Source organism: Oryx dammah, unplaced genomic scaffold (genome assembly GCF_014754425.2).
Source record: "Oryx dammah isolate SB20612 unplaced genomic scaffold, SCBI_Odam_1.1 HiC_scaffold_26, whole genome shotgun sequence".
Lineage (NCBI taxonomy): Eukaryota > Metazoa > Chordata > Mammalia > Artiodactyla > Bovidae > Oryx > Oryx dammah.
The window spans coordinates 96,323,265-96,351,263 of record NW_024070210.1 but is presented as its reverse complement, the minus strand read 5'-3'; the positions used below and the strand labels follow the sequence as shown (position 1 = coordinate 96,351,263).

At 39.1% G+C, this 27,999-nt stretch overlaps 1 protein-coding gene and 1 non-coding gene across 2 annotated transcripts; both read right to left on the bottom strand.

Annotated features, from left to right (window-relative positions):
- LOC120852637 (protein fem-1 homolog C) lies at window positions 1-27,999 on the bottom strand. Its single transcript, XM_040225975.1, has 3 exons — window positions 27,884-27,999; window positions 26,292-27,024; window positions 1-3,041 (listed from the first exon to the last, which is right to left on the bottom strand). Exons 2-3 carry the CDS (start codon window positions 26,833-26,835, stop codon window positions 1,732-1,734), a joined length of 1,854 nt encoding a protein of 617 aa, XP_040081909.1. The 5' UTR covers window positions 26,836-27,024; window positions 27,884-27,999; the 3' UTR covers window positions 1-1,731.
- TRNAC-ACA lies at window positions 18,449-18,520 on the bottom strand. Its single transcript has one exon. It is a non-coding gene; the product is annotated as a tRNA-Cys (tRNA).

Here is a 27,999-nt window from a genome sequence, read left to right as displayed (position 1 = left end):
GTGAGTCTAAAGCTTTTTTATTTATTTATAATTCATTACAAGTTTTTTATCGAGTAAAGATGAAATAAACCTAACATGACTGTTTGCAATGACAACTCTTAATACCACTACATCCACCCTCAGAATAAAATGTCAACACAAAAATCCAAGTGATCCAGCTCATTAAACTCACAGGTAAACTGAGTTTTTCTGAAACCAATAAGGAGCTTTTTATTCAGAACAACTTTATTAAGACATTGGCAAGGCAAATACGCCATCATAAATTTTATTCTGAGTAACAATAAAGTGCTGAATGATAATTACCTGAACTTTTTTAGTACTTTTCACTTATTTTTTCTTAAGTTTAAAAGAGCCCTTTCTGTGGCATTAGCAAAGCTGTTAAAAAAACAAAACAGCAACCAAAAAAAGAAAGAAAGAAAGAAGGGAGGAAGCAAGGGGAAGAAAGGAAGAAAAAAAAAAAGAAAGAGAAAAAAGTTAATTTTCAGTAAAGGAACAGGAAGCACTGCAATCTTTTGTGTTTAATTATGGTGACAAATAATTGAGACCAAAGTAATCCATGCAAGTTATCCTCAAAGGTATACTTAAGCTTGAAGAAAGAAAGAACACTGTTACTGACCTTTGATACTATGGCAGTAAATGGCATACTAAAATACCTTAATTATCCTAGATGCCTAGGTCTGGCTTGGCAAGCATCATGCCACTGACATGCTTCAGCTCTTTTAGTAACTAAAAGTGATTTGCTGTTCAATTATTGAATATTTCAATGTGACCCATAAAGCTGTGTGATAAACTCTGAGGTTAAATTTAAGCAAATTCTCTACATTTAATCACATCATCGGCACAAGCAGGACAATGCTGGCGTAGCATGAAAGGTGGGTTACTTTGTGAAGAGTCTTCCTTTTACTGCATGATATATTAAGATGACAGACCTAAATCTCAACTGGGTTAACGAGTTAGAATAGATTTGCTTCCCAAATTTAGCACACAATAATTTCAGTGGATTAGAAAAAGAAATCTCAGATGTAAAGAAAAAAACAACAAAAAAGCTCAAGCTCTGGTAGCTAACCTGTAGCTCTACAAATTGTCATGCTACAAGAGTACTTTCATAAAATGAACTTTGTAACATAGTTAACAGTGTTTCAGAGTTGAAGCTGACCAACTGCTGCATAGAAATATGCTAACATACAACAGTCAAGTTGAAGCCCGTGCATAGAGAAGATAAAGCACTTATGGTAAACTGCAAATGGTAACAAGTCCATAAAGTTCATACAACTTAACATGGGCCCATGAGGGGAGAAAAACTGCTAAGTAGAAATGGTTAAGTTAAAAATAAAGTGGAAACAGGAGAGAAGTTTGGAGAAAAGAGGGAAGAAGCAGAAAAAAAGACCTTCAATTGTATAAAATTCACAAATCAGAAAAGTATAAAGACACCACTGAAAAATGGTTAACTCCGTCCCAAACACCCAACGCAAACAAAATCAGAATGGATAAGCCTTTGGCAGACAATTTTAGAAACTGAATATGACATTTCATTTCTCAGTAATTCACAAACAATATATTATATGGTCTATTTATATTAAATACTGGGAAACCAATCCTGTAAATTTGATGCTTACAATGCTTTAGCCAATGAGAGCACAATGGGATCAAGCTAAATGAATGCTGGTGTTATCACAACAGTGCTCATTTATGAAACAACTGTTACCAATTCGTGCTTTAACAGTCAAAATATCATCTGTGAAGTGAAACGAAGGTCTCTAGCTTTTCTGGGATGTGCCCTTTATAGTATATTCTATGATTCACTATGACACGGGCAGCAAGACACTGCAACGTGGTATGGTTTATAGGCTGGATCAAATTCTTAGCTATTTCCTTCTCGTCCAGCAAATCACTAGCAGTTTGTTTGTGCAAGTTTGTGGCATCAAAATGTGCACCTGATTTAATAAGGAGATTCATGATGTCTGGATGGTTGTTCAGAGCAGCGATATGGAGGGGACTGTTGTCATCAGAGTCTCTGACGTTCACATCAGCACCACATTCTATCAGTATTGCAGTAACTTGCAGAGATGGAAATTTACAGACAGGGTACCGCCCTACACAGGTAGTATTCTTGTCCACAGCCAGATGAAGAGGGCTGAAGTTATTCTTTCCCCTTGGATGCAGCTTAAGAAACCTGTATATAGTCTGCTTTTTGAAATGGTCCTGCTCTAGGGTACAAGGAACTTTTTCTAATAAGCAAATCAAGTGCAAAATGATGGAAAGAGCCTTATTTAACTGTAATGGGTCAGCTGGACACTGAGTTTGTTTGATAGCTCGCTCTATTTCAAGGACACTTTTGCACAGTATGCCCATAAGATCATCAAAGGTAACAGTGGTGCCCAGCAGGCCTTTAGCCCTATCCTGCAGCATGAAAGAGAACAGTTCTGCAAAAGATAATAGGCTGCTGGCGGTCATTGGGCTGAGAGGGTCCAAATTGTTCTGCTGCATATCCAAAGCATACTTCCATAGGTTGATGCATCGTTTGAAATTTCCGGAGTCTGCATAGACAGCACCTCTATATCTAATATAGTAAGAGGTGTCAGGATGAGAAGGACCGAGAATGCGTTCTCTAATTAACAGTGCCTGCATTCTCATCTCATCAGGATCAGCAATAAGACCTTCTAGCTCTTCTGCACTGTTTACCTCCTTGGCATAATCATAAGCCATTATTAGTGTCTGCGGTACTGGTTTGCTAATGATATTAGTCCTATCACTGTACCTCATGTTCATTGCCTTTTTCCAGTATTTCAAAGCCCCAAGGAGGTCTCTTTTTTTGTCTACAAATGTAGCTCCCAGGAGCTCTAGAGCATTGATCCGTTCTGTCTTGCTGGTCTGTGCATGGTGAGTCAGAAAATCCACAATGTTTGTGTGACCAGTCACACTTGCAGAGAGAAGGGGAGTCATTCCATAACCATCCTTTTCCATCTTGGCACAATACATAAGAAGCATCTTCATAATGTCCAAACTTCCAGACTCTGCACAATCATGCAATGCAGTATTACCTTAGAGAAGGAAAAAGAAATAACATATTTTGAGGAACCAGGATACAATGTAATACATAAGTGTACTTTAAAACCTAAAGAAAAGTAGGCAGCTCCAAGCCACCCTCAATGAGACATACTTTAATTTGATTCCAAATAAGAAGAAAAGATCCCCAGCACCTAAAATTAATGTCTGACACACAGCAAGGGAAAAATAATATTGGTTAAATTCTCTGAATAAATGAAATGACCAAATTAGGCATGAAAAGATATTCAAAGTCACTAAATGAAATTCAAAATTAGTCCATGGCCCTTTTGGTATTTTTTGATGTTTTCAAGTATATATTCTACAACTAAAAACTGATGAAATTAACCAGCTGTGCAGTTTTGCTGTCACATAACTTTCTGAGTCAGATTCCACATTTATAAACAAGAAATCTATTCTGTAAGTATCTAAGATTCTTCAATTTGATTCTAAGAGTGAGAAGTTATTTTTTCAGTATTTCCAGATTGCCAAGTGAACTTCAGCTTTAGTCAAAAATATTGGTAACAAAGTACTTTCTTCAAAAAACTCCCATAAGAAAAACAAATCCACTGAAATCTAAAAAACACGTGGGTGGTTGAATATGAACTTTAAAAGGAGACATCTGAAGTGTCCTTTCATAATGCATTACTTCCCACTGTAATTTAACTTTCTTAAACATTCTTTTTAGATGTACTAAATGTTCTAATACTGTCCGCTTCTTCCCACACATGGATTAAAACTGACAACAGGCACTGGCACACTAATAAAAAGCCCTGTATGGATGGAACATACGAAGACATAATAACCACTCAAGTTATTTTAGCTACCTAAGCTTAATGATAAACATTCTCCTTACGATCAAAACAGAAATTATCATGCAGACCTTTGGTATTCACATAGTGTTTACAGAAAACTTCAACAGTGAGTCACTTTAGGCATGTGTGTGGAAAAGAGCTAACCTAGCTGGCTGAGACAGCTATTCTTAGAAAGACCTGCTTGCAAGGATGGTCCTTGGCTGGCATCTGGAATGCTGCTTGGTAAACAGTTCTAAGACCTAAGTTTCCCTAAATGATAAGGGTGAATTCATGCGGACTACCTGCTTTCCTTCCGGGAGGCTCAGCAGAGGATGCCTACGTAACCAGCACCCAATCAAAACTCGGGCATTGAGCCTCTAATCAATCAAATGGGATTCCCTGGGCAGGAACATTACACGCTTACATTTACGTTGCTAGGAGAAGACTGTGCTCTGAATGACCTTTCACAAGAAGGACAGAGCATAAACAAGCCTGCACAAGAGTCCCCTGGACCCCACCTGGACCTTTCCTCTTATGATCCAGATTCATGTCCTTACTACATCACTGGAATAAATCTTAGCCATGAGTACGACTGCATGTTAACTCCAAACGTGGGGGTGGCCATGGGAACCCCAGGTGCAGGATATGTTCTAGAAAGTGGTTTAAATCTGAATCCTTCACATTACAAACCTACAACTAAAACTCAAAAAAGCGCAAGTTATAATAGGACTTTAATCTCTTCACAAATGTATCCTGCTTATTTGTCTTCTGTATCTACAGGGATTACATTGACAACATCTGTGTATTTATTCTGACTCAGCATTTCAGTGTCTGATAGAAGGTTTCTGCAATGTGTATAGTAACCAAGCACTCAAGAGCCCAGAACTTCTGACTACTCCTGTTATTTGCTCAAAATAGTTTCAATTAAACATGACTACTACTAAGTATATTTTTGAAAATGCTCTTGAATTAAGGATCCATAATACTTCCTTTTTTCCTAAGAAATAGACAGTGTAATAAAGAAGGCTTAGATGGCATTCTTCTCCATTCATAGTAATAAAATCAAGAATAAAAATGCAGCAAATACATATATTTTGAATACACCATATGCTGAAAAAAATGGTTTTTGTTTTAAAGGACTAAGAGACTCACATCTAGTAACGGCAGCGGTAATAGGATCCCTTCTCACTAAGAACTAGAAAAGCTGAGAAGTGCATTTTGAAAAATCTGTATGACACTAGGTAAGAGCTCATATGGAGACAACATCCAGGAGAATAAAAAAAATTAGTTAAGTCCAGAATTTGGGGATATTTCCCCCATCGACCGCTACTGACTGTGGAAGAGACAGCTGAAAAACTGAGCAGAGCTTTTGATCTTGTAGGGCTAGAGGACAAAACTAAAGTCCGGAGCCCATTAAGAAATCCCGCTACACTTCAGGGTACAGCTCTGTGGGGCTGCTCTCTAGGAGTTAAGATGAAGCGCAAATAAACCCATCATCACAGGAACTGAAATGGAAATTAAAATCATCTTGATATGGAATTAAAGTAATCCAGGACTGCTGGCATATGTAATCAAAAGCCAGAAGCAAATACAAATACTATTTAGATGAAGCAATTATCACACTCGGGTTCAAATTATTTATATACATATTCTTCATCTACAATGTTTGGTATCTAATCGAACATAATGGACGGAAGAGAAAATCAGGAGCCATAACACAAAAACCAAGAGAAGTAAGAGCGAAGAGAAAGGCCCAACAGAGGACCTAGATAATACAGCTATCAACACAAGGCTTTGAAGGAACAATTATGCTTAGAATATTCAGAAGGACTTAAAGTTTTGAGAATTAGAAAACTGGAAACTAAAAAAAAGAACAAAATGAACACTCTAGAACTGAAAAACTCAATGGGTGGCTTTAAAAGCAGACTACACACAGTTGAATAAGCAATCAGTGAACTAGAAAATAAGTCAGATGAAAATACACAGAAAGACGCATGAAAGTGAAAGGATGAAAAAGCAGGAGACTATAAGAGACAGAGGAATTGATGTCAGAAGGATTAATACACTTAAAACCAGAATTCTAGAGGAAGAAAAAGGGCCAAGGCAAGGCAATATTTACAGAGATAAAGTCTGAGAATTTTCTGAAGCTGATCAACGATTAAGCCACAATTTTAAAAAGTTTTACAAACAAGAAGGCTAGATAAAAAAGAAACTTACACCGAGGCACACTACAACAAAACTGCTGAATACTAAGGACAAAGAGAAAAATCTTAGAACAAAAGAACAGGTAGAAATGACCAGCAAAAGAACAATTAGATTGATAGCAAAGTTCTAATCAGAAACAAAAGAAGCCTTAAAGCACTAAAGGAAAATAAATGCCAACTTATTTGGGAGATATCTAAATAAATATTGACTTTAAACATTAAAACAGGGTTTGAGACGTGTATAAAAGAAAAATGCTTGATAGTAATCGCATACAAGTAATGATGGTAATGAGTTAAAGTATTCTAAGATTTCTGCATTGCTTAGAAAAAGGTAAAATTAGTAATTTATGTTAGAGGTTAATAAGTCAAAGTAGTACTATCTAGAAGAACCACTAAAATAATAGAGGGTATACATGCAGATAATTACTACATATCCTACAATACAGAAAAAAATTGAAAAAATGAAAACTAATCCAAATGACAACAGAAACAAAGACTACAAAATAGCTGGAAAAATAAAAATCAGCAAGGAGATTAAAACCCAAATACCTAAGTAGTTATATTAAATACAACAAACTAAATGTGCCATTAAAATATAAAAACTATCAGATTAAAAATACAAACACCTAAAACTCAACTACATGCTGCTTACATGAGAAATACCTTAAATGTAAGAACAGAAAAAGGCTGATGTAAAATGATGAAAAATATATATATATATCTTAGGCAAAAACTAACCATAAGAAAGCTATCTGATAGTAAAATATGAGATTAAGTAGACTTTAAAACAAAATGCATGTTTAGAGATAAAGAAATATTTTATAATATGAAATTCAAAACAACATAAAGATATAATTCTGTTTGTTTTCATCTAAAAACACAGCAAAATAAAGCAAAAATCAACAGAACTACAAAGAAAATCAGATAAATCCACTAATAATACATTTCAACACACCTTTCTCAGTATAGAAGACCAAAATCAGTAACGATACAGAAAATTGAACACAATCAGTTCAGTTCAGTCGCTCAGTCGTATCTGACTCGTTAAGACCCCATGAACTGCAGCACGCCAGGCCTCCCTATCAATCACCAACTCCCGGAGTTTACTCAAACTCATATCCATTGAGTTGGTGATGCCATCTGTCATCCCCTTCTCCTCCCGCCTTCAATCTTTCCCAGCATCAGGGTCTTTTCAAATGAGTCAGTTCTTTGCATCAGGTAGCCAAAGTATTTTTAGGACCGATTTCCTTTAGGATGGACTTGGATCTCCTTGCAGTCCAAGGGACTCTCAAAAGTCTTCTCCAACACCACAGTTCAAAAGCATCAATTCTTTGGCATTCAGCTTTCTTTATAGTCCAACTCTCACATCCATACATGACTACTGGAAAAACCATAGCTTTGCCTAGGTGGGCCTTTGTTGGCCAAGTAATGTCTCTGCTTTTTAATATGCTGTCTAGGTCGGTCATAACTTTTCTTCCAAGGAGCAAGCATCTTTTAATTTCATGGCTGCAGTCACCATCTGCAGTGATTTCGGAGCCCAAAAAATAGTCTGACACTGTTTCCACTGTTTTCCATCTATTATGCCATCAAGTGATGGGACCACATGCCATGATCTTAAGTTTTCTGAATGTTGAGCTTTAAGCCAATTTTTTCACTCTCCTCTTTCACTTTCATCAAGAGATTCTTTAGTTCTTCACTTTCTGCCATAAGGGTGGTGTCATCTGTATATTTGAGGTTATTGATATTTCTCCCAGCAATCTTGATTCCAGCCTGTGCTTCATCCAGTCTGGCATTTCTCATGATGTACTCTGCATATAAGTTAAATAAGCAGGGTGACAATATACAGCTGTTATGTACTCCTTTCCTGATTTGGAACCAGTCTGTTGTTCCATGTCCAGTTCTAACTGTTGTTTCCTGACCTGCATACATACAGATTTCTCAGGAGACAGGAAAGATGGCCTGGTATTCCCATCTCTTTAAGAATTTTCTACAATTTGTTGTGATTCACACAGTCAAAGGCTTTGGCATAGTCAATAAAGCAGAAGTAGATGTTTTTTTTGGAACTCTCTTGCTTTTTCGATGATTCAGCAGATGTTGGCAATTTGATCTCTGGTTCCTCTGCCTTTTCTAAATCCAGCTTGAACATCTGGTAATTCATAGTTCACATACTGTTGAAGCCTGGCTTGGAGAATTTTCAGCATTACTTTGCTACTGTGTGAGATGAGTGCAATTGTGCGATAGTTTGAGCATTCTTTGGCATTTCCTTTCTTTGGGACTGGAATGAAAACCAACCCTTTCCAGTCTTGTGGCCACTGCTGAGTTTTCCAAATTTGCTGGCATATTGAGGGCAGCACTTTCACAGCATCATCTTTTAGGATTTGAAAGCTCAACTGGAATTCCATCACCTCCACTAGCTTTGTTCGTGGTGATGCTTCCTAAGGCACACTTGACTTCACATAATGAACTCTAGAGAGTTTCATTTCTTTTTGGAAAGGATACTTGGAGCACATATAAATATTGACCGCAGTCTAGGCCATAAAATGAGACTCACATAAATGTCTAGTGACTGAAACCACTGAATATGTTCTAAGTTCACAATACAAGTTATATTAAAAACAAATGGGACTTGCCTGGTGGTCCAGTGGTTAAGAATCCACCTGCCAATGCAGGGGGACACAGGTTCAACCCCTGGTCCAGGAAGATCCCACATGCCACAAGGCAACTAAGCCTTTGCACCGCAGCTACTGAGCCTTTGCTTTAGAGCCTGGGAGCCGCAACCAAAGAAGCTAGCTGATGCAGTGAGAAGCCCCTACCCTAGAGTAGCCCCAGGGGCACTAGAGTAGCCCCTAACTGCCTCAACTAGAGAAAGCCTGTGTGCAGCAACAAAGACCCAGCACAGCCAAAAAAAAAAAAAAAAACCCTAGAAAAATCTCAGCATACTTGAAATTTAAAAATATACTTCTAAATAGCACATGGGTCAAAGGAGGAATCCCAAAGGATAGTAGAAAATATTTTTAGCTGGATGATATAAAAACATTAAATAAAAAATCTTATGGGATATGACTAAAAGTATGCTTAAATGTACATTAGAAAAGAAAGGCTGTTTGAAAAAACAGCTAAGTTTCCATCTCAAGAAGTTATACGGAAAAAAGTAAAGTAAGCCTAGAGAAACTAGAAGTGAATAATAAAAAGCAGATATAAATGAAGAAAAAAGGTACCAGTGATTTTATTAACCATTGCCCTCTTGTAATCTTATATTAGTAACTGTGCAAAGTAGAAAAGATAAACTTGTTCTACAAATAGAAACCAGAGGAATCAGTATTAAAATAAAAATCCATGCCTCCCATTTGCCATTTCAATGTACTGCACATATCTAAGGCGGTATTTTAAATGCTAGTCATACTATACTCCTGTGAATAAGTTATTTCTAATAAAAATAAACCTCATAACAAAACTTCTACCAATCACATTACTTTACAACTCAAAAGCTTTTATGCTTCCTCTAAGGAAACAGCCGAAAATCTTTAGGATTTTAAAACTCTACAGCGTTGATTCTCAAACCATTATCTGTGAGAGGGTGAGAAAGCAACAAAGCAGAAATCTACAGTTTCAGAAGGCATGTTATGTGAAGCAAAGCTTAATCTTGGTAGTGGAAACACACATAAGAAGAAACACTACAGGAAACAGATTTTTGAAAAGAGAAATATTTCCCTACCCTACTTCTCCAGCTTCACTTCTCGTCACCTCCAGTATGAACGCTGCTCTGTGTATCTAGCCCAGGAGCCACAAACTTGATCTATAAAGGACTACATAGTATTCAAGGTTTTGCAGGACATACAGTCTTTGTTGTAATCACTCAGCTCTACCATATAACAAAAAGTATCCACAGGCAATTGGTTAAATTAACAGAATGGCTGTTACCCAACAAAACTTTATTTATGGACACTAATACGGCTTTTGTGTCCTGAAATATTATTCATTTTTTTCAACCACTAAAAAATACAAAAACTGTATCTTAGCTCTCAGGCAATACAAACGCAGGGGGTGGGCAGAATTTGATCTCTGGGGCAGTTGGCCAACACCTATTCTGACTCAAAAGACATTACCAATATCTGCTATACACAAGGCAGAGAAGCTGCTTAGCCTTCCCATCACTCTATCCTACGTTACCTCTTCCAGCCCCACAAACAGTCCTGCTTACTTCCACCTTCGTGCCTCTTAATTTTCCTGCAATATACTCTTCCTTCTTTACTTTTTAACTTTTCTGCCATGTTTCAACAGATTTTAGCTGTTCAAAGAAGCTTTCTTGGTTATATTATCATTTTGAGAATGTCTGGCGAATGAATGTTTCACTCATCCTGATAAGTACTCATATAATACCTCGTGTAAGACATTACATAACATGCTGCTGCTATTGTTTAGACACTAAGTCGTGTTCAACTCTTTGTGACCCCATGGACTGTAGCCCCCCAGGCTCCTCTGTCCATGGGATCTTCCAGGCCAAGAATACTGGTGTGGGTTGACATTTCCTTCTCCAGAGGACCTTCCCAATCCAAGGATCAAACCCACATCTCCTGCACTGGCAGGCGGATTCCTGACCACTGAGCCACTGGAGAAGCCCACACAATATGTTGTTGGTGTTGTATTAGTTGTTCAGTTGTGTTCGACTTTGCAACAGTGTAGGTTTGTAGCCTGCCAGGCTCCTCTGTCTATCGAATTCTCCAGGCAAGAATACTGGAATGGGTAGGCATTCCCTTCTCCAGGGGATCTTCCTGACCCGGGGATCGAACCCAAGTCTCCCATATTGAAAGCAAACTGTTTATTTTCTGGGCCACAAGGGAAGTAATATAATATGTTCTGACCTCACAAATAAGTTTTCGGACCTAAATGGCCTAAAGCACACAGAGCCTGTATTTCCTTTACATCCCAGATAGCAGTTAGCACAGTATCAAAGCTAAGGTAGATTCTTAAATTTTTAACACTAGATATCACAAAACATGATTTCAAATAAGGACAAAATAACTTTAAAAAGTAAAATCTTAGCAGGTGGATATAGTCTTTATTCTAACAAGTATACAACCAGCATACTTTCATGCCCCTGCCCTAGAAGCCCTAAAAAAATCTTCAACTTATAGCCCAGTTCATTACTTAAAAGTTTAGACAACAGGTAAAAAAAATCCCACCCAAATCCAAAACAAAAGCCTAGTTTTATTTATTCATTTCTGGCTTCACTGGGCCTTCGTTGCTTTGCATGGGTTTTCTCTAGTTGCCATAAACAGGGGCCGCTCTTCGCTGCAGCGTGCGGGCTTCCCCCAGCTGCTGCTTCCCTCATTGCGGAGGACCGGCTCTAGGGTACGCGGGCAGGGCAGCTGCAGCATGCGGGCTCTGGAGCAGATTCAGAAGAGTGGTCCACAGGGTTAACTGCTCTGCCTGTGAAACCTTCCTGGACCAGGGACTGAACCCATGTCCCCTGCACTCGCACGCAGATTCTTATCCAGTGTGCCACCAGGGAAGTCCGAAAAGCATAATTTTAAAGCAACTATGTCATGTCTCCCAAGTCTTTATAAATAGTATATTTTTATAAAGTTGTAATCAGAAAATATACAACTGTTTCCTGCTTTTCACCTACATCTGAGTCATTCTGTCATGTTCCATGTACATATGGTCTACATGAACTACACAGATACTATCAATTTACATAAACACTTTGCTGATGGACATTTGCACTGCTTTAGAATTTTCACTATAAGACTAATGCCTAAAAAACTGTAAGGACAGATAAGGGACCAGTGATTGCGAGAGGGTGGGCACTGAGAGAATGCAAAGGGGCAATACAGGAGTTTTCCATTCCATCCATATTGTAGTGGTGATTATATTACTGCTTATGTTCATCAAAACTTAGAGAACTATATACTAAAAAGGATGGATTTATTGTACATGAAGTGTACTTCAATAAACAAATAACATAAAAATTAATCCCTACCTTAGAGCCAGAAACGTGTGACAGCTTAAGAGACATCTTTAATTCATTTCCAAAGGAGTCATAAAATCTTTCAAAAGATTTTTTTGAATCTTTATAATTCAAAAGAATTATAAATTCCTTCAAAAGAATGCTTCTACGGTATTCCTTCTAGCACTGGAATTAACTGTAATTATATTACCTCTATACTTGGGTATCATGGCATCTGGTCCCATCACTTCATGGGAAATAGATGGGCAAACAGTGGAAACAGTGTCAGACGTTATTTTCGAGGGCTCCAAAATCACTGCAGATGGTGACTGCAGCCATGAAATTAAAAGATGCTTACTCCTTGGAAGGAAAGTTATGACCAACCTAGATAGCATATTCAAAAGCAGAGACATTACTTTGCCAACAAAGGTCCATCTAGTCAAGGATATGGTTTTTCAAGTGGTCATGTATGGATGTGAGAGTTGGACTGTGAAGAAAGCTGAGCGCCGAAGAATTGATGCTTTTGAACTGTGGTGTTGGAGAAGACTCTTGCAAGTCCCTTGGACTGCCAAGGAGATCCAACCAGTTCATCCTAAAGGAGATCAGTCCTGGGTGTTGATTCGAAGAACTGATGCTGAAGATGAAACTCCAATATTTTGGCCACCTCATGCAAAGAGGTGACTCATTGGAAAAGACCCTGATGCTGGGAGGGATTGGGGGCAGGAGGAGAAGGGGACAACAGAGGATGAGATGGCTGGATGGCATCACCGACTTGACGGACGTGAGTTTGAGTGAACTCCTGGAGTTGGTGATGGACAGGGAGGCCTGGTATGCTCCAATTCATGGGGTCGCAAAGAGTCAGACACTGAGTGACTGAACTGAACTAATACCTGGGTATCCAGAACATTTTCCCATGTCTGTTCACAAACTTTGTTTTCTTTCAGGACACATATATTTATGTTCCCATTTCTGGGGTAAGTCTGAGTCTCAACATATAAGTACTTTATAAAATGATATATGTATATAATAGTCTATTATATTTACTACATATATTTCCCTTTGTTCTTTCATTCAAGAATTAGATACACTATGAATGCAAGGTCCTTGGAAAAAATATAACAAGCTGAATTTAAAAATCAAGTTACCGTGGCCTTTTGAGTAGTCTGTGCTAAACTATATATGCCAAAGATTAGTAAGATCACATCTAACTCTTGCTAGGTAACTTCAATGATTTAAACTTTTAATGCATAATATTATTTGCCAGGTACTACTGAAGATTCAACTCAGGCATTTTCCCTGGGTTACGTGCCTCTTAGAATCCACCTATCAATGCAGGGGACATGGGTTGGATCCCTGGTCTGCAAACTAAGATCCCTCATGACACGCCGCAGGGCAACTAAGCCCATGAGCCACAACTACCAAGCCCGTGCGCCACAACTAGGGAGGAGCCTCCACCTGCCACAGCCGGAGAAAGTTCGTGGGCAGCAATGAGACCCAGCACAGCCAAAAGTTAATTAGTTAAAAATACCTATCTTCTCTAAAAAGTGAAATAAAGGGTATTTAGCGTTAAAATTTAATGAATTTACCTTCAGCTAAAGAAAAAAGATTAAGAGTAGGCGACCCTTGAATAACTCGGAGATTAGGGACACTGAAACTCCATGCCGTGGAAAATTCAAGTGTAGACAACTTACAGTCAGCCCTTGGTATCCATGGTTCCTTATCCTCAGACAGTGTGTATTATAGTTATTATTGAAAATAATTCATATATAGATGGGCCCCTGCAGCTCGAACCCATGTTGTTCAAGGGTCACCAGTACCTTATTATACAATTCTCAATGCCTGATTAAGAAAAAACAAATTTCTGAAAAAATATAAAATTTCTGGTACTGAATTCAAAATGGCAAATTTTTTATGATTTCTCAAAAGATGTGTCTATTATATGGACATTTCTATAAAATCAAACTGATGATACATTAAGTGTTAAAAGTTATTTCCAAAGAAAGTTAAAATAGTAATCATCCAAATACACTAGCTTTCAACTATATAATAACACAGAAACAGTGCTTTAAAACCATGAAGGAAGAAAACACAGCCATGTTCACTGGGCTACTACAGAAATGGTATGGACCTAACAGAAGCAGAAGATATTAAGAAGAGGTGGCAAGAATACACAGAAAAACTGAACAAAAAAGATCTTCACGACCCGGATAATCACGATGGTGTGATCACTCATCTAGAGCCAGACATCCTGGAATGTGAAGTCAAGTGGGCCTTAAGAAGCATCACTACAAACAAAGCTAGTGGAGGTGATGGAATTCCAGTGGAGCTGTTTCAAATCCTGGAAGATGATGCTGTGAAAGTGCTGCACTCAATATGCCAGCAAATTGGTAAAACTCAGCAGTGGCCACAGGACTGGAAAAGGTCAGTTTTCCTTCCAATCCCAAAGAAAGGCAATACCAAAGAATGTTCAAACTACCGCACAATTGTACTCATCTCACATGCTAGTAAAATAATGCTCAAAATTCTCCAAGCCAGGCTTCAGCAATATGTGAACCATCAACTTCCTGATGGTCAAGCTGGTTTTAGAAAAGGCAGAGGAACCAGAGATCAAATTGCCAACATCTGCTGGATCATGGAAAAAGCAAGAGAGTTCCAGAAGAACATCTATTTCTGCTTTATTGACTATGCCAAAGCCTTTGACTGTGTGGATCACAAGAAACTGTGGAAAATTCTGAAAGAGATGGGAATACCAGACCACCTGACCTGCCTCTTGAGAAACCTGTATGCAGGTCAGGAAGCAACAGTTAGAACTGGACAAGAAACAACAGACTGGTTCCAAATAGGAAAAGGAGTACATCAAGGCTGTATATTGTCACCCTGCTTATTTAACTTATATGCAGAGGACATCATGAGAAACACTGGGCTGGAAGAAGCACAAGCTGGAGTCAAGATTGCTGGGAGAAATATCAATAACCTCAGATATGCAGAAGACACCACCCTAATGGCAGAAAGTGAAGAGGAACTAAAAAGCTTCTTGATGAAAGTGAAAGAGGAGAGTGAAAAAGTTGGCTTAAAACTCAACATTCAGAAAACGAAGATCATGGCATCCGGTCCCGTCACTTCATGGGAAATAGATGGGGAAACAGTGGAAACAGTGTCAGACTTTATATTTTGGGGCTCCAAAATCACTGCAGATGGTGACTGCAGCCATGAAATTAAAAGATGCTTACTCCTTGGAGGAGAAGTTATAACCAACCTAGATAGCATATTCAAAAGCAGAGACATTACTTTGCCAACTAAGGTCCATTTAGTCAAGGCTATGGTTTTTCCAGTAGTCACGTATGGATGTGAGAGTTGGATTGTGAAGAAGGCTGAGCGCTGAAGAATTGATGCTTTTGAACTGTGGTGTTGGAGAAGACTCTTGAGACTCCCTTGGACTGCAAGGAGATCCAACCAGTCCATTCTGAAGGAGATCAGCCCTGGGTATTCTTTGGAACGAATGATGCTAAAGCTGAAACTCCAGTACTTTGGCCACCTCATGAGAAGAGTTGACTCATTGGAAAAGACTCTGATGCTGGGAGAGATTGGGGGCAGGAGGAGAAGGGGACGACAGAGGATGAGATGGCTGGATGGCATCACTGACTCGATGGACATGAGTCTGAGTGAACTCCGGGAGTTAGTGATGGACAGGGAGGCCTGGCGTGCTGAGATTCATGGGGTTGCAAAGAGTCAGACATGACTGAGCGACTGAACTGAACTGACTATGGGAAGTGCTCACACATTAAAGTATGATGGTATTCGTCAAGAAGACTCGTGTTAAGTGCCAGTCCTAAATGCTGATAACTTTAAAGAGACTCGTAATTTTTGATAGCAGGCTCAAAAGAGATAGGAATTTATGCTCAGTTGTGAAAAGTACCTAACGGTGGAGTCAAGATTTTTCTAAAATTAATAATCCAAAAACATACTAGTATTCTGAGTAAGGATTAGTCTGAGTCCGAAGAGTTCCCTTGCTCCAAACCAGATGTTAAGGGATTGACTAAACAATAAATAAGTGACTGTCACCAACCACTTAAATTATACAAGAACTTCAATACAGCATTATAAATATCTCAATTTGGGTAAAACTACTTAAGATTCACTAGGATCAAGTTTTCAAAGTACTCCCAAGTAGGAAACAGAATTTATCTTTTTAATGAAATGAAAAAGTCTTCATAAAAGCTGTAAAATATTTAACAAATGCAAAATGTCTATTATAATTTAAACTGCTTTTTCTAACAATATCAATTTAACAGATTCCGCTTTTCTTAAAAGTTTTCACAGAGTTCAAACTTTGTGTATGTTTTTCGTGTAAGTCAAATAATGTTGTGCTTCTCAAACTTTAAAGTAAAAAACACCAGAGATCACAGCAAAATACAGATTCTGATTCAGGTGAGCCAAGATGGGGCCAAGTGATGACTATACTCCTGGTCTTCGCTACTTCGAGCAGAAAGGAAATAGAAAAAGAATACTTATTTTCTTGTTTGCTATGTAGATATTTGCCATATAGCTAACATGTCCAGTAACTATATCAAGTGTTAAGCATAGAAGTTTAAAACAGACCTGTTTTATATCATATAGAAATGAAAATCCTCCATTCCTCTTTATTCTAAATTTAAACATTATATGCCACAGCAAGAATAGAGTGAGTCTACTAGATTATAGTTTGATCCACAGAAAGTTTTTATCCATGTAGTAAAAGGTATCAGTAAACCTTCAGACTATTTTAGACTATTTTTAACAATTTTCTTAAGTCAAATCGAAGTGATCCAAAGTCAGATTTAAAAAAAAAATTAATTTGTAAAAGAAAATCCAAATTGCTCTAGACAATACCATCAAAAGAGTGAAAATCCACAGGATAGGAGAAAGTATTTGTAAATCATATATCTGGTAAAGACTTGTACTCAGAATATATAAATTACTCTTCAGTTGCTCAGTCGTGTTCCACTCTTTGCAACCCCATGGACTGCAGCACGCCAGGCTTCCCTGTCCATCACCAACTTCCTGAGCTTACTCAAATTCATGTCCATCAAGTTGGTGATGCCAACTCCAATCAATGATGCCAACTCACGTCCATCGAGTCAGTGATGTTACAACTCCAACAAGAGTTGTAAATTACTCTTACAACTCAGTAATAAAAAGATAAATTACCCAATTTTAAAACATGCAAAGGATAAGAAGACATTTCTCTAAAGAAGATATACAAATGACCAGTAAGCACATGAGAAGATGCTCAACATCATTAACCACTGGAGAACAAGAAATCAGAACCGCAATGAGACACCATTTCCCAGCCACTAAGAAAACTATGTTAAAAAAGGAGGGGGACTTCCCTGGTGGTGCAGTGGTTAAGACTCTGCCTGCCAGTGCAGGGGACATGGGCGCAAGCCCTGCTTCAGGAAGACTGCACATGCAGCAGAGCAACTGATCTCACGCGCTGCACCCACTGAAGCCTGCGCAGCCTAGAGCCTGAGCTCCGCAATGAGAAGCTGCTGCGATGAAGAGGCCTCACACTGCAGCTACAGAGCAGCTCCTCCTCGCCGAGACGAAAGCAAGCTCAGAAGCAACAACAAAGACCCAGTGCAACCAAAAATAAATAAAAGCTCATCATTTTTTTTAAAAAAGAGTAATAACATGTTTGTAAAGGTGTGGAAAAATTAGAACCCTTCTTAATGCTGATAGGAACGCAGTGACTTTGAAAGACCCAGTTTGGCAGTTCCTTAAAAATATAGTTACCATATGACCCCAAAATTCTATTCCTACATATATGCCTGAGGGAAATGAAAAATATATATCCACAGAAGAATTCGGGCACAAATATTCATAGCAGCATTATTGGTAATAGCAAACAAGTAGAAACAACCCAAATGCCCATTAAGTGATGAAAGGATAAATGCAGTGTACGTACAGAATGGGTTATTCAGCGATAAAAAGCACTGATGCTGCAAAATGGATGTCTTGAAAACACTATGCTAAGTCAAAGTTGCAAAAGACTACATAGTATGATTCCATTTACCAGAAATGTGCAGAGCAGACAAATTTACCAAGACAGAAATATCAGTGGTTGCCTAAGACAGAGGAGGAGATGGCTGGATGGCATCACTGACTCGATGGACTTGAGTCTGAGTGAATTCCGAAGACGAGTGCACCTGGGGGTGAAGATGGACTGAAGCGGAGAATGGCAGTGATTATTAACGGGTAAGGGGTCTTGGGGGGGAGGGGGGATGAGAAACTAATTGTGGTGATGGTTACACAAATCTATGACCATCCTAAAAATCAGTGATGGAAGGGAAGGGAAAGTCACTCAGTCGTGTCCGACTTTGCGACCCCACGGACTGTAGCCTACCAGGCTTTTCAGTCCATGGGATTTTCCAGGCAAGAGTACTGGAGTGGGGTGCCATTTCCTTCTCCAGGGGATCTTCCCAACCCAGGGATCGAACCTGGGTCTCCCGCATTGTAGGCAGATGCTTTACCCATTGAGCCACCAGGGAAAACCCTTTAAATGGGTGAACGGTATGTGAGTTATGTGTCAAAGCTCTTTTAAAACCAAAGTGTGTTTTTAGTAAAGTGTAAGTTTCGACTGATAAAAGCAGCAATTAAAAGCTCTTTTATTGTAATAGATTCCTCTGGAAATGCACAAAAACAGTTCTCATCCCTCCTCTTTAGCCTGCTGTGCTTGGCATCCATTTTTCAACCCTGCAGCTGGGGCTAAGCTGAGTCTTTAAGAGAGGTCTACCGATGAAGACTGGGAGGGAGGTGTGCAGTTCAACTGCATAAAAACACTGATTTCAAGCATTTTATTCCTGTATTTATTCCTGGTATTAGCTACTTAAACCAATAGCTTATTGGTAAGGAGATATGAATTTGATCCCTGGTTTGGGAAAATACCCTGGAGGAGAAAATGGCAACCCACTTCAGTACTCTTGCCTGGGAAATTCCGTGGACAGAGGAGCCTGGCGGGCTGCATTTCATGGGGTCACGAAACAGTCAGATATGACTTAGCAACTAATCAACAACAGCAACGTGTGTTAAGGGAGAGGTGGGAAGGGGTAGAGCGGAACCCTTTAGGATATTAAAGGAGCACAGCTCCCAGCCTCATCTCCAGGGATAGAGGAACACAATGGAAAGCCTCCTACTGCACTCAACTGACACCATCTACAGCTTAGCTTCCCCAGTGGGATGCCACATCTCCCTGAGGACACAGAGGAAGTGTGCCAGGGGATCCGGGAAGGAATGAACAAGAAACAGCTTGCGGAGCAACCTGGTCTGTGATTGAAATGTTACTGAATTTGGGATTTCCCTGGTGGTCCAGCGGTTAAGACTCCTTGGGTACAATCCTTGGTCGGGAACTAAGATCTCACGTGCCGTGTGGTGTGGCCAAAAAAAAAAAATTAACGAACTCAACTATTAAATATTATTATTAAATCAAAATAAATGCAGAATGTTACAAGTAGAAATTTTTAAATCCCTCTCTTTTACTCTTCTCTGCTAGTAGGTGTTTTTTGAGGTAACCAAGAGCTAAGCTAGAGTTCTCAAAGAGAAAGAGAATTGCAGTTTCCAACACTCTTTAAGTCCTAAGTGGAGTAGAGTGAAAGTCACTTAGTCATGTCCAACTCTTTGGGACCCCATGGACTATACAGTCTATGGAATTCTCCAGGCCAGAATAGTGGACTGGGTAGCCTATCGCTTCTCCAGGGGATCTTCCCAACCCAGGAATCGAACTGGGGTCTCTGGCATCTTTACCAACTGATCCATCAGGGTTTAAGTCCTGAAGTATACAAATAACCTATTTACATGGCAAGTCATTATCTTTGTCCATTACCTTATTTCAAACCATTCTTAATTACAGTGGAGATTTTATGTATTCTTTTTGGATTTACAGTGGGTAACAAAAAAAAAAAAAAAGGATCTTTAAAAAAAAAAATCATCTTGATTGAAATACATCTATACATAAAACTGCCTATACTGTGGGAGAGAAAGAATGCCTGGAGTTTGCTTTAAACTACTGTAGATAACAAAATAAGTGGATGAAGGAAATGTATTTTTTAACGTACACTGGCAAATGTGGATAAATGTTGAAGCAAGATGGTAAGTACATAGCAGTTTAAAGTATTCTTCTCTCTACTTTCTCCACTTGCACCTAAGTTAGAAAATGTCCATAATCAACAGGCAAATAAACTGCCTGAACTAGCTCTCTCAAATCCTTTTAAAGCTATTAAGGTTGGTGCAAAAATAACTGCAGTTGAACTTTGCCATTTGATACTGGAATACATTCTTAAATAAATGCGGTTCTGTTACACATCATTTTCATGTGCATTTCTCACTTTATGTTTTTTGCTAATGACTTATTGTAAAGTTGCTCAGTCATGTCTGATTCTTTGCAACCCCATGGACTGTAGCCTGCCAGGCTCCTCCATCCATGGGATTTTCCAGGCAAGAATACTGGAGTGGGTTGCCATATCCTTCTCCAGAGGATCTTCCCCACCCAGGGATCGAACCTGGGTATCTAGCTTTGTAGGCAGACGCTTTTACCATCTGAGCCACCAGGGAAGTATTTTAGAGTTAGGGAAGTGACGTTAGAGAAAAAGCAATTTCAAGAAATCTTCTGATTTGAGTTCAATATGGGTCATAAAGCCATGGAGACAACTCGCAACATCCAACAACGCATTTGGCCCAGGAACTGCTACTGAACGTACAGTGCAGTGGTGGTTCAAGAAATTCTGCAAAGGAGATTAGAGCCCTGAGGATGAGGAGCACAGTGGCTGGCCACTGGAAGTTGACAATGACTAACTGAGAGGCTCATCAAAGCTGATCCTCTTAAAACTACACGAGAAATTACTGAAGTCAACGCTGGCCCTTCTATGGTCTATTTGGCATTAGAAGCAAATTGGAAAGAAGAAAAAGCTCGATAAGTAGATACCTTATGAGCTGACCAAAAATCACAAACGCTGTATTTTCAAGTGTCGTCTTCTCTTAATCTATGCAACAACAATGAACCATTTCTCGACTGGACTGTGACATGCAGTGAAAAGTGGATATTGTAAGAAACTAGTGACGGCCAGACTCGTGGCTGGACCAAGAAGCTCCAAAGCACTTCCCAAATCCAAACTTGCACCCAAAAGAGTCACGGTCACTGTTTGCTGGCTTGCTGCCTGTCTGATCCGTACAGCTTTTTGAATCCTAGCGACACCGTTACATCTGAGAAGTATGTTCAGCAAATCGAGGAGATGCACAGAAAACTGTGATGCCTGCAGCTGGCATTGGTCAACAGAATGGGCCCAATCCCTCTCCACAGCAACACCCAACAGCACGTCACACAACCATGCTTCAAAAGTTGAACAAACTGGGCTACGAAGTTTTGCCTCATCTGCCATATTCACCTGACCTCTCACCAACTGACTACCATGTCTTCAAGCATCTCCACAACTTTTTGCATGAAAAATACTTCCACAACAAACAGGAGGCAGAAAGTGCTTTCCAAGAGTTCACTGAATCCTGAAGCACAAATTTTTATGCTACAGGAATAAACAAACTCGTTGGCAAAAATGTGTTGACTGTAATGGTTCCTATTTTCATTAATAATGATGTGTTTGAGCCTAGTTATAATGATTTAAAATTCATGGTCTGAAGCCAAAGTTACTTTTTCACCAACCTAGTGTCTATACTTACGAGCCTACATGAGTTTGTTTTCTGAACTGCTCTAGAGCTCCACCTGTACCACTTATTTTTCACAATCACCGTCCCAATGTCTTCATGTATGTATTTCTGTACTAAAATGACTAGAAAACAGTCCTTGCCATCAAAGAGCTCATACTCTTTCCTCTCTTAAATGCAACACATTCATTCAACAAGCTTATTGATCAAACGTCCATTGTGGTCGGGATTTCTCTAACACATGCATACAAACACCAGGTCTCTAACCTCAAAGAGCTCACAATGTAATAGAATTAGAATGTTGTAAGATAGGGTTCTCTTAAAAAAAAAAAAAAAAAACTCAGTCATTCCTTACTGAACACATTCACCGGCTTACCACTGCATAAAGAATAAAATCAAAGTCCTTTACCTGGAAATCAATGTCCTATAAAATTTAGCCCTGAGTGCCCACTGGTCCAAATATGCCTACTTTCCAGTTTCTGTACCCGCCAAGCATATTTCTCAATGTGCCTTTCCTTACATCATTCCTTAAGGCTTAAAAACTGTATCAGATCCCTGCTGCAGATCTGAACTCCAGCAATCCTCCAGCCCAGTTTAACTTCTCCATGAAGCCTTTCCAGTTACTCTTCCAAAATTCTATAGAATGAATTTATACTATTCCTTTAACAGCGAACACATGTGATGTGCTCTATCTTTTCAAAGCTTCCACAACATCTTGACACAATACCTTGCCGACAGAAAATGTACAGGAATTATCTGATTACCAATTTGTTTAATTATCCTGGATAATTAAAAGTGATCGACCCATGCCTAAGGATAGTGTGTCCTCTGGGGCCAGTCTCCCCAATTCCAACTCAGAGCCATTCTATGGATCTCTAGCACTCAATCACTTTCAGCTGCTCAATTTCCAGCTGAATTAAGGACTTAAGTTTTTCATAGATCTGCAAAGTCCTACTCTAAGCCTTTTGTTTATTTTTGGCATTTGAAAACAAACAAAAAAAAAACCTCAAATAAGAACAGAACAAAAAAACAAAAACAAAAAACTCAAATTAAAAAGGACCAATTAAAGTCAAAAAGTCAAAAATGACTATAACTATGAAATACTGAGATAAATGTGGATGGCTCTAAGATGGGCTTGTCTAATCACTTCTCATTTAGGGACTCTGTTTAAATAGCAACCAACTTTCCTGTCTCAAAAATCAACTGCTATGTTAAATGGAAAAGCACATAAAATATCTGTTTTTCTCCTCTTTCTAAATGCCATGGGAACCCACTGCCCCCTCAGATAATGAGTTAGTTGGGGATAAAGTATTTCCAAAAATCTAAGACAAGAAAACACTACTGCTGCACTTACCATATTGTGGTTTAAGTATCTGCTTATGAACTGTCTCTCCAATCAAACCATGAGCTCCTCAAGAGCAGGGAATCAAGGACTGAATCTTGTCTTACTCATCTTGTAAGCTGGTGGTTTCGCTAAGTCATGTCCGACTCTTGTGACCCCACAGACTGTAGCCCATCAGGCTCCTCTGTCCATGGGATTTTTCAGGTAAGAATACTGGAGTGTGTTGTCATTTCCTTCCTAACAGCCTGGCACACTCAAGGAATTCAATAAATACTCTCAATTAATGAATGAATTCCACCTTTAGGTTAAAACATGTTCAAAATGCCAACAGCCTGTTAAAAAGTAATGGAAAGAGGTTAACTAATATATTCAAATGCTAACTGCCTGTTAAAAAGTAATGGAAGGTAGAAGTCACATGAATTTTACATTTTAGCAGATCAAGCATAATCTACTGGCATTTTCTTTCTTCAGAACCATTTCCAACAGCTGACATATAAAATAAAATTTCCTAAGAAATCATTCCATTTTACCCCTAGTCTTATGAGTTTTTCCCATGTTTTGGATGAGGATAAAAAATGTGGGGGGAAAAAATCCTTTCTTGATGCTCTACCAGATCCTTCTACAGTGCTCCTGCCTCAGTTTCAATTGGTTCCTGTTTTTTTATTACCCCAAACCCATAAAATTAAAAAATGAAAAAATCTGAATAGTAGATGAGAGAGTAATTATCAAAGAATGGAAGCTTCAGGATCAGAGTGGGGGAGGTACAAATGTACTTTAATCTGCTCCCAACATTCATTAAATAAGACTCACTGTCAAATAAAGGCACCATACAAAAATTCAAATACTGCTCACAAAGTGATATATTATATGTACGTGTAATAATACATATGTTTGTTTGTATATATATGTATATAAAATTGAAGCTACATAAAACAATTTTTGGTATTAAAAAATTACATGTACCTTAAAAAAAAAGTATATTTAAAAAAATAACAAACTCTAGAATTAGCCAAGAGAGAGCATATACCTCCTCAAGTACAAAACTGTATGATGATTGTGTTTAAAGGAACAGTCTTCTTAAATACCAAGGTAATCAAGTTAAATATTGTTCAGTTTACTAAGGAAAAATGCTCACTAAAATATGGGCTATTTATGGTACAGTTCTCCCAAATATTATACCTTTAGAAGCATAAAAAATTTCGAAAAACAGAAGGGAAATAGTACCAGTACTCATCCCTCCAATGACATGAGTTTAAAACATGCTCCAAATTGATTTAAATACATGAGTTTACCAACAATCTGTACATCATTAGGTTGATGAATAAAAAGCTGAAACAAACTAAAAATTCAACAAGCCTAACATGCAGCCATTTCTTTTAACCCTTTCTCTTCTAGGTATGATTTCAAAGCATTCCCAATACTAACATGGCCAATTAAGCAGTAATTTGTTCTTTCAAAACAATCATTCTTTAAAAGAATGGTGACTGTTTCAGGGAAAAAAAAGTCATGCTGTCCTTTGACTCAATACCTACCTCAAAGATAATCAGAAACAATGAATCTACAAGAATGTTTAAAGAAACATTTCTTATAGTGAGAAGCCAGAAGCAAAGCAATGTAAAACTTCTTTAGCAGAAGAGTAAGCAGCTATTGAAATTAAACAGCTATAATTAATGCCATTAAGGATAACATTTATTAAGCTAAAAAATAGGTACAGAAGAGCATATAAAATAAAATTGCATACATATATCTAAATGCAAAATTCAGTATCTTTAGGAGGATTATCTCTAAGTGCTGGAATTTTATGAGATTTTTATACTTGGTTGGGAAAAAAAATTTATTAAAAAAATCACAATGAGACTGTATCATTTTTATGACAAATCTTTTTTTAAAAGATTATACTAACTTCAGTAAATATATCCAGTAACTTTGTAGGGACCCGTAATTTTGAGGTTTAGCTGCTCTGAGAGGCAGTCCCTAACATAATAACAAATAAGCATTCATTTTAATTCGGCAAATCCACTTATAGGTATTTACAATAGAGCTGTTTTCACAGAAGTGTGCAAAGACACATACATTTGTTCAAGAACATTCACAGCAGCACTATTTATTCTGGATGTGACCTAACTGCCTATCAACAGGGACTAGATAAATTATGCACACGCATACAATGAAATACTGTGTAGCCACGAAACAGAATGAGGCAGTTATGTGTGTTGGAGTTGAATGATATCCAAGATAAATTAAAAAAAGAAAAGAACAGTATATATCAAGTAACAAAGAAGGAAGAGGGAGAGATATACAGACAAATATACTTTCATTTGCACAGACTATCTTGAGGACACACAAAACACTGTAAATAGTGGTTGGAGATCTAGAAATGAAAGGTAGTAAGACTGATTTTTCATAGCAAACACTATAAATCAATTTGTATTGTATGATTCTTTTTTATCATGTATGTATGCTCCTTTAAATTTTATAGCTTTTTAATATCAGACAGTGAAACTTTCCTTTGTATAAACAAACATATGTAAGGAAAATAACATTAAGCATCAATATTATACTATCATAGCAGTTGTTTTTAACAGTTAAAAAAATATCCTAAAAAAGTATATACAACCATAAACCTGAGCTCCTCTTTTGGACAAAGATATTTACACTGTTGCTAGTCAACAAATCCACATCTGCTCAACCTAGTCCTTGTTTTGCTCTCGGCACTGCAGCAGTTTAAAAAAATCTGCCTTCCCTCTTGCTATATTTAATAAAAGGATTTTCTACTGGCCACACAATAAGTAGGGAATAAGGAAACAGATTTTCTTCTTTTCAGTGATATTAATCCTTCCAAGTCAGTATGGCCTGGTCTTCCCTGATGGAATAACAAATGAAATGCCTACCTAAAATAAACAAAATGATGACTCACTAAATATAGTAGTTTCTACTACAAGGGTGTTCTAAAAAAATAAAACCTAGAATAATGTATCACATCAAAGTATATTAAGTAAACACAAGTCTAATCATTCAGATCAACTGCCACTAACATGCTCTAAACTTTGGGGAACCCACTTTCTAAGAATTGGAAGTCACTCCAAATAAAAAGAGAAAATGCTGCTTAACACAGTGATAGAGCTCTTTTTTAGGAAGGGACACCTAATCAAAAGAGGCCTGTCAATGCTGGCTTACTTAACACCACTGCTTAAAATTATGCATCACACTTCCTGAAAATAAATGGCAAACACTTAAAAAAATTAAAATGAAGAAGATGAACTCACCTTTAACACTTTTCCTATTGACATCTGCCCCCTTTTCAAGTAAATACTGAGCAATCTCTTTGTGTCCTTTGTAACATGAGATCATCAAGCACGTATGCCCATGGCGGTTTGACACTTCCAAATCAGCTTTGTGTTCTACCAGGTACTTGACTATTTCCAAATGGCCATCGAAACAGGCAGCTCGAAGGGGCGTGGAATTGGTTAAAGTCGTGTTGTTGACAGACGCTCCGTGATTTAACAAAGACTGAACCACCTTCAGATGTCCTGCTGCAGAAGCGGCCCACAAAGGTGGAGCCCCCTCAATGGTTTCCCCATCAAAATTGACAGAGCCCCCTACTTCTATGGAGGCACTGCACTGCTCTAGGAGGAATTCCACCATGTCAAGATGCCCATACCTGGCGGCCATCAAGAGTGGCGTGGCCCCATTTGTTTTTTCAGAGATCAAGGAGGAAACCTCCTCTTTGGATTTGCTTGCCAACAGTTTGGTGAGAAGCCGGAGCTTGCCATCTCGAGCTGCGTTAAATACTGCTGTCTTCAGATCCATTTATGTCCAGTCGAGAGGCTGTGCCTTATTTATCCTTCGAAGCAAAGCTCCAGCTTAACTCTATCGACCCAGGCAAGAGTTAGAGGAACCAAAGTTCAGTGTTAATCACTGCACCCCAGAACGGATATAAAACCATGGAGAGTATGTTCTGTCTACTGACTTCCAACATCTGACAACCAGAGCACCAAACTAGAAAAAAAAAAAAAAAAGTAGCAGTTTTGAATTTTCCACAGGTAAAGGAGGAAACACTAGCTTTTAATTTCTACTTCTGGGGAAGGGAGCCATACTTTAGGGACTACTCCGCACCCCCCGCCCCCGGCCCCGAAAATGTGGGAAAGGAGAATACAAAAAGATATACACAGAGACCAAATGTTTTCGTGGGAGGCAGTCTCTTCTCTATATACGGTAAATTTGAACACGACAGGCAACCGGTTTTCTCGCCTCCTAAGCAGCCGAGCTTTGTTCTAGTTTTTGCTCTGCACACGCCCAGGGAGAGTACAACCGACAGAGGCAGGAGGCGCGGGTGCAGAAATGTTTCCCTTTCTCACATCTGCAGAGGAGAGCCGGCCCAGGGCGCGAGGCTGGAAGGCCCTGTTGTCGCCTGGATGGCTTTCCAGAAGGAACAAAAAAAAAAAAAAAAAGTCGGACTCAACAAACTGCGGCCAGCTAACGCCAAAACCCTCACCCGAAAGGTTCTCTTCCCTTTAAAACTACTCGAGACTCAGGAAATCCGGCTGCCTTTTAGCTAACTTCATCCGCCCCGTTTTGATCCTCCCCGCCAAGGGATCCGTAAGTTCCCCAAACCACGATCGCCCCTACACAACCTTCACCTGTACCATTTCCAGATACAGGCAGTCTCCCCCCACCCCTCAAGCTCCTCGACCGGCCGCGACCCGCTCCCGGCGGCCCGCGCAGCCCGTGGCCTCCAGCCCGCTTCCCGCATTCCGCGCCTGGGGGCGCCCTCCTTCCCCTTCCCGCCCAGGCCTCCCCTCAGGCCCCTCAGGCCGCAGCCTGGGCTCCGCCGGGCCGCCGCCGCCGCCGCCACTACCTGCCGGGGGCCAGTCCTCCCCGCCGCCGCCGGCCGTCCCTTCAAAGTGAAACCGTTGTCCGCGCCGCCGTCCGGGCCGCCCCGCTCCGCCTGCGGCCGCCCCGCTCCGCCATGCC

Bases quoted from the DNA above. Each gene is read 5' to 3' on its own strand.
- LOC120852637 (XM_040225975.1), bottom strand. From the start codon at position 26,835: ATGGATCTGAAGACAGCAGTATTTAACGCAGCTCGAGATGGCAAGCTC. The intron at 3,042-26,291 runs GTGAGTTCATCT...TCCTTCTCTAAG, and splicing joins CAATAGGAAAAGTGTTAAAG to GTAATACTGCATTGCATGAT.